Source organism: Eleutherodactylus coqui, chromosome 10, assembly GCF_035609145.1.
Source record: "Eleutherodactylus coqui strain aEleCoq1 chromosome 10, aEleCoq1.hap1, whole genome shotgun sequence".
NCBI classification, from domain to species: domain Eukaryota; kingdom Metazoa; phylum Chordata; class Amphibia; order Anura; family Eleutherodactylidae; genus Eleutherodactylus; species Eleutherodactylus coqui.
In genome coordinates this window covers 77,179,537-77,189,911 of record NC_089846.1, presented here as the reverse complement: position 1 = coordinate 77,189,911, position 10,375 = coordinate 77,179,537, and the positions used below count along the sequence as shown (strand labels likewise).

At 45.3% G+C, this 10,375-nt stretch overlaps 1 protein-coding gene across 1 annotated transcript; it reads right to left on the bottom strand.

Annotated features, from left to right (window-relative positions):
* Positions 1-5,871: 5,871 nt before the first annotated feature.
* Positions 5,872-7,023, bottom strand: LOC136581092 (carbohydrate sulfotransferase 4-like). The gene has a single exon (XM_066582082.1). The coding sequence runs from the start codon at positions 7,021-7,023 to the stop codon at positions 5,872-5,874; it is 1,152 nt and encodes a 383-aa protein (XP_066438179.1).
* Between the last annotated feature and the right edge of the window lie 3,352 nt (positions 7,024-10,375).

Genomic DNA, 10,375 nt, shown 5'->3' with positions numbered 1-10,375 from the left:
TTGTATCTTTGCCGCCCACCGTGTCACCATGTATTTCTTGCTCGGCTGAGCATCCTCTGTGCCACTCTGAGATCGCTGACAAGGAAAACCAGACAAATTTTGGCATACAAAGAAAAAAATCACCTTATGTATCTCAGCTCTGCTACATCTGCCAAACTCAGGACTATTACATCGCCCCAACCAAGCCTGCTACAGCTGACGGCCTCAGACCGGCTACAGCTGACGGCCTCAGACCGGCTGCACTTGACAGCCTCAGACCGGCTGCACTTGACGGCCTCAGACCGGCTGCACTTGACGGCCTCAGACCGGCTGCACTTGACGGCCTCAGACCGGCTGCACTTGACGGCCTCAGACCGGCTGCACTTGACGGCCTCAGACCGGCTGCACTTGACGGCCTCAGACCGGCTGCACTTGACGGCCTCAGACCGGCTGCACTTGACGGCCTCAGACCGGCTGCACTTGACGGCCTCAGACCGGCTGCACTTGACGGCCTCAGACCGGCTGCACTTGACGGCCTCAGACCGGCTGCACCTGACGGCCTCAGACCGGCTGCACCTGACGGCCTCAGACCGGCTGCACCTGACGGCCTCAGACCAGCTAAACTGGACATCCTCGGACAAGCTAAACTGGACATCCTCAGACCGGCTGCGCTTGACGGCCTCAGACCGGCTGCACTTGACGGCCTCAGACCGGCTGCACTTGACGGCCTCAGACCGGCTGCACTTGACGGCCTCAGACCGGCTGCACCTGACGGCCTCAGACCGGCTGCACCTGACGGCCTCAGACCGGCTGCACCTGACGGCCTCAGACCGGCTGCACCTGACGGCCTCAGACCAGCTAAACTGGACATCCTCGGACAAGCTAAACTGGACATCCTCAGACCGGCTGCGCTTGACGGCCTCAGACCGGCTGCGCCTGACGGCCTCAGACCGGCTGCGCCTGACGGCCTCAGACCGGCTGCGCCTGACGGCCTCAGACCGGCTGCACTTGACGGCCTCAGACCGGCTGCACCTGACGGCCTCAGACCGGCTAAACTGGACATCCTCGGACAAGCTAAACTGGACATCCTCAGACCGGCTGCGCTTGACGGCCTCAGACCGGCTGCGCTTGACGGCCTCAGACCGGCTGCGCCTGACGGCCTCAGACCGGCTGCGCCTGACGGCCTCAGACCGGCTGCGCCTGACGGCCTCAGACCGGCTGCGCCTGACGGCCTCAGACCGGCTGCGCCTGACGGCCTCAGACCGGCTGCGCCTGACGGCCTCAGACCGGCTGCGCCTGACGGCCTCAGACCAGCTAAACTGGACATCCTCAGACTGGCTGCACCTGACGGCCTCAGACCGGCTGCAGCTACCAGCCTTAGACTGGCTACATCGGACAGCCTCTGACTGGCTACACCGCACAGCCTCAGACCGGCTACACCGGACGGCCTCAGACTGGCTACACCAGATGGCCTCTGGCTGGCTCCAACTGACAGCTAAGCTTTGCCTAGATGACAAACACAGTTCTACTAAACCTAACAAGTTCATCTGTCACCCTCCTGACAACTCTGCTTCATCTATACATGAAATAAATACCATATGACTAGTTTGGGCTGACATGTAACAAACGCCTGTGATACATTCATCTTTTGCTTTCTTTAGAGATGTAGCTGAGCTACACTCGTCAATGTAGCAGATCTGAGTATATCACTTGGTAGCAGTGTAATACAACTAGACTGCAGGGAAACTACAAGTAAAGTCCTAGAGGGGAAACTACATCTACTAGACTTTCATGGCATATACTTCTGTGGATATAGTCTCAGATCAGAATACCCCCTTAATTAAACACAGAATATACCCATCCACTGACAGCAAGCAGGGATCTTAAAGATGTCACAAAACACCATCACAGTAATAAACACAGGTATAAATACTGCAGCTTGGAGTTGGAGTAAAGGCGACCAAATCTCACAAGGAAATATAAAAAAACATTGAGATCATTAAAGTCCCCTTTTTACAGAAAAAACGAACTATAAAGAATGAAATTGGTATCACTACATCCAAAAAAGTCCAAACTGAGGTCATAAAATAGAATGTTGTTTATCCTGCATGGTAAAAAAAACAAACCAAAATTAATTGTTTTGCTTTTGCATAAAAATTGAAATTAAAAAAAATTATCAAAAAGTTGTACGCATCCCAAAACTACAGCACGCCCCGCAAAAAACAAGCCCTCACACACTTCAGCTGACAGAAAAATACATTTAATTAAAACTGTTTTTTTTTTTTAGGTTTGTTTTTGACTTTTTAAAAGTAGTAAAACACTATAAGGGCTCTTTTCCACGAGCGTATTTTGGCCGCTGTTTTCACGGCCGGCCGATATACACTATGTTTGGAGAAATAAAACTGGTAAACGGGCGCACAAATCAAGAGTTTGTGCGCCCGTTCAGACTGCATGGGTCCCGTTGCCCCTTTCCCCTCCCTCCCCATCGCAGGCTCACCTCTGCTCTCCTCCCAGCTCGTTCTTTGCAATGGGAGGGGCGAAGCTAAGCGCCGACCCGTCCCGCCTCCTCCTATTGATGGCTGAGGATAAGGGGCGGGGAGAGGGTGGGAGCTTAGCTCCGCCCTTGTCCAGCCCCTTGTCCACAGTCAGCAATGAGAGGAGGTGGGATGGGCCAGCACTTAGCTCCGCCCCCTCCCATTGCAAAGAGCCAGTGGAGAGGAGAGCAGAGGTGAGCCTGCAAGGGGGGGGCTGCTAAACTCCCTCCCTTCTGCGGCCACAGCCATGGGCTCCCATAGGAGCCCATACAACAGCTGACATATTCCGGCCCAAAAGATAGTTTCAGGACTATCTTTTGGGCCAGACGTAAAAACGCCCAGCGCTATATTGGCCTGGCCAGGAGTTTTTACGTCTCAGGAATACTGCCATGTGATCTGATGCACTGGAAACCAATGCATCAGATCACAGCGTGTATCAGCCGGACGTGAAAACAGACGGCCGATATACGTTCGTGGGAAAAAGCCCTAAATGGGGTGTTGCGTCCTTTTCCTGACCCGCAGAATAGCACTAACCTGTCATTGTCTACTCAATTATTTTTTTTAATTTGACTCCACTTAAACTTCTTTAGACATTTCTAATATATTATATGATGCCATAAAAGATACAAGTCATCCCTGAAAAAAGCAGAAGCAGCGGAGAAGTAAAAACATTATCGCTCATGGATAAAGGTGGGAATGAGAAAAACATGAATGGTCTCCGAGCTTATCAGCTTATAGGGGGTGACATGAAATGGGGGTCTTTGCTGGAAATCAATGTGTAAACAACAACAGTCATGAACAGAGGAGGCAGCTCTTCCACTTTACCGGAGAATTAGCAGAAGTAGGCAACACCTTTAACCCCTTAGTGAAGCGCACTATTTTAATCCTAAGAACAAAACAATTTTTGGTGGGTTTTTATCTGTTTGACAAAAAACATAACTTTTCTTATTTTTCCATCGACTTGCCCGTATGAGGGTTGTTTTTGTGTAATGAGCTGTAGTTTGTATTGGTTTTTGGGGTTCGTACGGCTTTTTTAATCACATTTATTACTTTTCTTTGGAGGCAAAATGAACAAAAGAAAAGCATTTTGACTGCAGTTTTGAATTTTTTTAAACAGCATTTTCTGTGCAGCATAAACAGTGAGTTCAATTTATTGTATGGGTTGCTACAGATGCAACGATACCAAACATGGGTTTGCGGTTTTTTAATGTTTATTATCATACAAAGAGGGGAGAGCACACGAAAAATTTATTTTGCTATTTTTTGTGGGAAGTTTATTGCAATTGTTCCTCTCTATTTTAGTGGCATGTAATTGGTTAACAGCGAGGGTTGATTTTCTCACCAATCCCCACTGTTGCAGCAAGAGGCCAGCTGTTAGTAACGGGTGTCTTCTGCTGTTGATGGTACTGGCTTTGCTACGAAGCCCGTGCCATCCACAGGACGTAAGTTTGCATCCATTTGCAGGATTCCCTTCCCAGCCAAGATATAAACGTACGCCTTGGTGCGGGAAGGGGTTAATGTACATAATTAACCCAGAAATAAAGTGTTTTTAAATGTTCCTAAAAGTGTTGACCAGTCATATTTGCATGTCAGAAGTTTTAATTGGTGAAGTCTGGCTACCAAAACCCCCACTAATGACTAAAATAAAGGAGCGAAAACACTCATCTGAGTCCTGTGCTCAATCAGTTTTGTTCAGTTTTACTTGGAGCGTGCTCAGTAGAAAGTCTGAGTCCATATGTCACTTGCTGATCACTGCCGGAGGGGCACAGCTCTTAATTGAGCACGTCTACCTTTTTATTGTAGTGATCAGCGAGGGTCTCAGGACCCAGAACTGCAGCAATCAAACCTTCTGATATACTACTATGACTTGCCAAATGTTTTAGGAAAGTTTAGCTAAACTTTGAATACAAAAATGCACAAGATAATATATGTTGAAAGCCATGGGGTTTTTAAGAAGAAAATGGGGCATTGGATGAGTAGCAAAGTATGCCATGTTTAGAAAGTTATTCTCATAATTTCAGCCCAAATAGAACCTCCATACCACCAACTGATGCCAAACTAATACTGCCATAAACAGCCTACATAATATCACCATACACCACCAGATAATATGGGTTGATCAATTTAGGGGTCTGGTCTGAGGTCTGAATTAATTTAGGGGTCAACTCAGGGGTCTCATCTGACCCAGCCTGCTTGCTTAAGTGTCATGAGAAATAGCTGTCAGCATAACGAGCATTCAGCCAACAGTTTACCACCTTAAAGGGGCACTAACTTTTTAGACAACTTCTCATTTTCTAGCTTGCATTAGTCTCATAATTTCTGTAATATACCTACATTAAAAATGTTGTTGCTTTGCCTTTGTAAATCATGTTTGAAGTAGCTGCTCCTTTCCAGCTTCTCTGCAATCCACTGCCTGTCATTAGGTACAGAATTTCTGTAGTGACAAGGACACAGAGACATTTCCTTAGCCAGAGGAGAGGAGCTATCTTCACAGATGTGCTCCTATGAACTCAGAAGCTGCAGACTGACAGATTTGTAGACACTGTGAAAACGATCTTCACAATCTCTGCTTTCCTGGGTAGCGGGGGTGGGTCTGTATACACACATTATATTAGGTTTACTCACCAATTAGCTAGAGTGCCTGTGTCATCCAGGGAGAGCATGGGGTGGGCATTCAGAAACCGCTCCCCTACTGATTAGAACTTAGACTGTGCAATGCAGCATGAGACGTCAGGGCAGGGAAGACAAGACAGTGAACTACTGGCGTAATGCTAGACATGCTACACACACCCTCCTTGAAAGTGGATTGCAAACAGCAAAGCAACAGTAAAATTGGGAAGACCACCTAAAAATCAGGACTTACAGACATAAAACACGATGCAAACAGCAGCAAATGAGAGGAGGGTAAGGAGAACCTGATGTAGTTTAGAAAACATGTTGAAAACTCAGATACACTTTAAAGAAGACCTGTCATGTTTTCTGAATAACGGGGCTAGTGTATAGCTTTGCAGCTCTGGACCACTCTTTGCCAATGGATAATGTAAGTGGGCAGAGCAAATCTGATGTCGCCCATTGAACATGAGTAGAGGAGATTGCCCACCTGACAGATTCAAAGCATTGGGAACTGAATCTAACAGAGGTCAATGTGGGAGAATAGGAGGCTTAGAAAGAAAAGAAGATTTGCAAGACAGTCACCAAACTATACAGCCACCTCACTACTCAGAGGACATGACAGGTTCTCTTCAGTAGCTATAGATAAGAGGTGTCCTGCTTAGTCTGAGACACAAGATTCATTAAACCTGAAGCTGGAAGACAGAAATCTTTTTATTTTATTAAAGATAATGACACCTAAAAGTTCCTATTTCATATTTGTTTCACTTGGGTCGTCCATCTCCACAGATGATAAAACTAAGTCTAGGCTCATGTTCTTCTGATCGCTCACTGAACTCACTGGCAAGTAACCAAACAAATCCATGGCTTCCCTGCAGTATTCTTCAATCTCCTTTACTTTATTGAAATCCAAGGTATTTCTCCACTTTTGAATGACTTTCGAAGACTGTTTAGAAAACGCCAAGAATCTACTGGGGTGTTTTATAAGATCGTGAGTGATATTATATATCCATCTCTCCAGATCTGGAGTCATTTTAAGGCCAGAAAATTCATATATTTTTTTTGTACACACAATGGGTTCCATTGACAAGTCCTCATGTCGAATAAGCAAATATCGCCTCTCCAGGTAATCTCCGACTGCTTTGACCATTCTATATATATTTACCTGTGCTCTGCAGATTTTGGCCATGACTGGACCCTTTGTGTCCTTGTCATGTTGTTTAAGCACAATTTGATCATCAATATCAAGGCTAAAGGATCTCCTTGATGACACTATTGCCCTGGGGTCTCTCACAAGGTGAATGATGCGAAGATCCAGTGCAGGGTCTTGAAAAAGTGGAAGGAGAACAGAAAAGTCTAGAATTCTAACTGTTTTCATGACCCTGTGATCATAAGTGTTACACGCTTCCGCCATTTTATCAAAGGTGGAATTCCTACAGTGTTTGGAACATTTTGAGCGTTCATAGCCCTCTGATGTTGAAGGATGTGAGCAAGATGGTGGTGAACACAAAGCACGACTTTCTGCAAAGAAGGACATGCTGGATATGTACTTGCCATCACCAGGGACATACTGCTGTAATGGAGTAACATCACAAGTAAAAAGTGAGTGAATGAGGTCTCTGAGAGGATAGTGAAGTAGTTCTGCTGCTTCTTTTTTAAATCTCATCCAGATTGGATGTCCAGGTTCAAAGAGATAAAAGACATCAGGGTGGTGATTGAAGATCTGCCCAATGAAGGAAGAACCGGAACGCCAGGACGATAGAATGAGAACATGGATGGGAGCCTTTGTTCTTACATAGGACTTTGATGAATTGGAAACCAGGCTGACTTGGTAAAATTGGTATGAAAAGACAACAATGAGAAAAAGAAGACAGAAGCAGAAGACTGAACGGATAGACATGGTGATGTGGAACCTGGGAAAAGAGAGATATGGAGTCAGAAGAATGTCAGGGATAGGAAGTATGAAGGATTACCACATTTCATAGAAGAAAAAAGGCAAAACTAAAGTGTAAAAGAGAGAAACAATAATACAAATGTATCTAAAGCTTTGTTCACGTTGACATTGTCTTTTGTAGTGTTGAGGTTCCAGTGTTTTTGACGGCAAGAATAACATAGTCTACAGAACCATTCTTGCTGTCAAAAACACAAAATCAAATGGAAACCTGATGGACCTTATTGTCAGTTAATGGGATCCAACAGGACACGTCATGACTTCATAAAGAATGGAAGTTGTGACGGTAGTCAGAGCAAAGCCTAAGTGAATGAAAAGAGAATAAAGCAGCCTGAAATATACAAAGTGTATAGATATAATTATATTCAGTCCTTCTAAGCCAGACTCACGGACAATATCTTCATACCTGATTCTTCAATCTGAGCCGAATGACGAGCAATCTGAAGATTCAAGAGTCTTTCAGGCCTCCAATGCCACAATGTTTTTCTTTTTCAAAGGCAAAGGGGGTTACGCTCCATTTAAAACTTTAGCCATATCAGCTAAGTTGGAACATTTTCATTTAACAACGTAGAAAACAATTAAAATGCTGAAATAATAAATTACGATCTACAGTAACCAATTATTCTAACTTGTAGAGCAGAACGTGAAGTTCTGGAGAAGGACCTTTTATGGCTTAGGAAGATAGAGACTGAAGCTTTGAGGAAGCTGCCAAAAATATACTCCTTCCCGAAATACTCTCCTTCATGTGAGCATTGTGCTAATTAGTCTGCATGAAGTCCAATCTCAAGGTGTGGTTAATGGTTCTTTTATTTATGTTACGCTTGTATAGCCACATAAATCTATTATCATAACTATGGCATCTGAAGATTGGTAGCTTCATTATTCCGAGGCACACAATAACCTACTGAGATTTTTGGGTCATTACAATCCTATTTACAACTACTCCACTTATAAATGATCATTGACAATTTGAAAGAAGAGTCCCGTCCTCTGACACCCCGAAATGTGACAAAAAGGAAATAACATTCACTTACAATATAAATACCCCTAATATAATGACTAGAGATGAGCGAGCGTACTCGTCCTAACTTGATGCTCGTTCAAGTATTAGGGTACTCGAGATGCTCGTTACTCGAGACGAGCACCACGCGGTGTTCGAGTCACTTCCATTTTCTTCCCAGAAAAGTTTGCGCCGTTTTCTGGCCAATAGAAACACAGGGAAGGCATTACAACTTCCTCCTGTGAAGTTCCAGCCCTATCCCACCCCCCAGCAGTGAGTGGCTGGGGAGATCAGGTGACACCCGAGTATATAAACTGGGGCCGGCCGCTGCTCGCCACAGATGCACGCTGAGAGACATTAGGGAAAGTGCCTTCCTGCTGTAGCTGCTATAGGGAGAGTGTTAGGCTGTTATCTTCATCTTCAAGAACCCCAACGGTCCTTCTTAGGGCCACATCTGACCGTGTGCAGTACTGTTGAGGCTGCTTTTAGCAGTTTTGCACATTTTTTTTTTTTGTATATCGGGCATGCAGACCATAGCGTCCTCAGTCTGCAGTCATTTTACTGAGTATAGGGGCAGTACTGGTGAGGCAGGGACAGTGGTACAGGGAAAGCGATATACTGGCTATATAGGCAGTGGGCTTTTTCAAAAAAATTGAAAAAAAAAATCTTTGGGCTGCCTGTGACCGTGTTCAGTTTACTGCTTGTCTGCTGGGGGTAGTAGTCGCTCATTAATACCCTAGACTGCTACTACTACTGAAAAGGAACTAATACTGTGCTCCCCCTATACTGCTGCTTTGGAATTGTTACTGGGGCCTGTCTTGACTGCTACTATTACTGAAATGGGCGGTTGGGCAGCATGTTACCCAAGAGAAGTGGCAGCAGAGTGTCATGCAGGCAGTGATTGTGCTTTGTTGGAGGTAGTGTGGTGCTTAGCTAAGGTATGCCTTGCTAATGAGGGTTTTTCAGAAGTAAAAATTGTTGGGGGGGGAGGGGGCCCACTCTTGCTGCTATTGTGGCTTAATAGTGGGACCTGGGAACTTGAGATGCAGCCCAATATGTAGCCCCTCGCCTGCCCTATCCGTTTCTGTGTCGTTCCCATCACTTTCTTGAATTTCCCAGATTTTCACAAATGAAAACCTTAGCGGAGCATAGGTCCCATAAAAAAATGCTCGAGTCGCCCATTGACTTCAATGGGGTTCGTTACTCGAAACGAACCCTCGAGCATCGCGGGAAGTTCGACTCGAGTAACGAGCACCCGAGCATTTTGGTGCTCGCTCATCTCTAATAATGACCTTAAGAAAAAAAACAAAGTCCTCTTTAGTAAGTGGTTTATGGTGAAATCTTTTTTTGAAGGGGATCCAATTTCACAATGGGAGGTCCAATCACCTCAATGCAGGGACCAGAGCTCCAGTGTGCTCTACATTGCCTTCATTGTTCACACAGGCACAATGGCTCATCTCCTTCAAGTGAATGGGAGAGCTTAAGCGAGACAGACACTCATATGAAAGAACTGCTGTTCTCATAAAAATTATAAAGGACGTGGCACTGGTCGGAGTTTTGGTCTCTTCCTTGTGGTGATCAGAGGAGATTCTGGAGGTCAGACCCGAACTTCACTTATCCTAAGGATAGGATCTCTCCAATATTGCCTTTTTGCCATATAACACTTCGAAGGGCTCCAGTAAGCTGAGATATGGGGAGCTGTTTGGGTACGTCCATGCTTGTGGAGAGTCCTTGGGTTTGTGACTGGTGTCCCCACACTTGTGGAGTGTACACAGGCTTATGGGATATCCTCAGGCATGTGAGCTTGGGCCGGTGGCATGTTTTAGGGGTTATGGGGTTTCCTTGTATTCATGAGGTGTCTCCAGGCCTCAGGGAATGTACCTGGGCTCATGGGGTCTCCTCAGGATGTTAGGATGTCATTGGCGTGTCTTAGAGGTTGTAGGCATCCTTGTTCTCCTTAAGGTCACAATAAGTTTGATTCTGCAGACATTTACTAATCTGAATTCCTGAATGTAATCTGATAAGGGTACAGTAAAATGAGAGGCCATTTTATGGGGTTCCATCATCCATAAATCTTTCACATAAGAAAAAATAAAATAGTGTAAAAAAATTACAAGTTTAATTATGCATTGCCCTAAATACTCATTGACAATGTTCCAAAATGGCACCTGGATTGGTATATGCTGGCATGACTTGTGCAGTGTATGTGCGCCACTTATTTAGGCGCTGTATGGGGTCTTTATTTGAGCACTGTATGGTTAAATTTGCACAACATTGTTGGTATTACAGTTAATTATACAG

Excerpts from the sequence above, each read along its gene's own strand:
- LOC136581092 (XM_066582082.1), bottom strand. The coding sequence starts at position 7,023 with ATGTCTATCCGTTCAGTCTTCTGCTTCTGTCTTCTTTTTCTCATTGTT.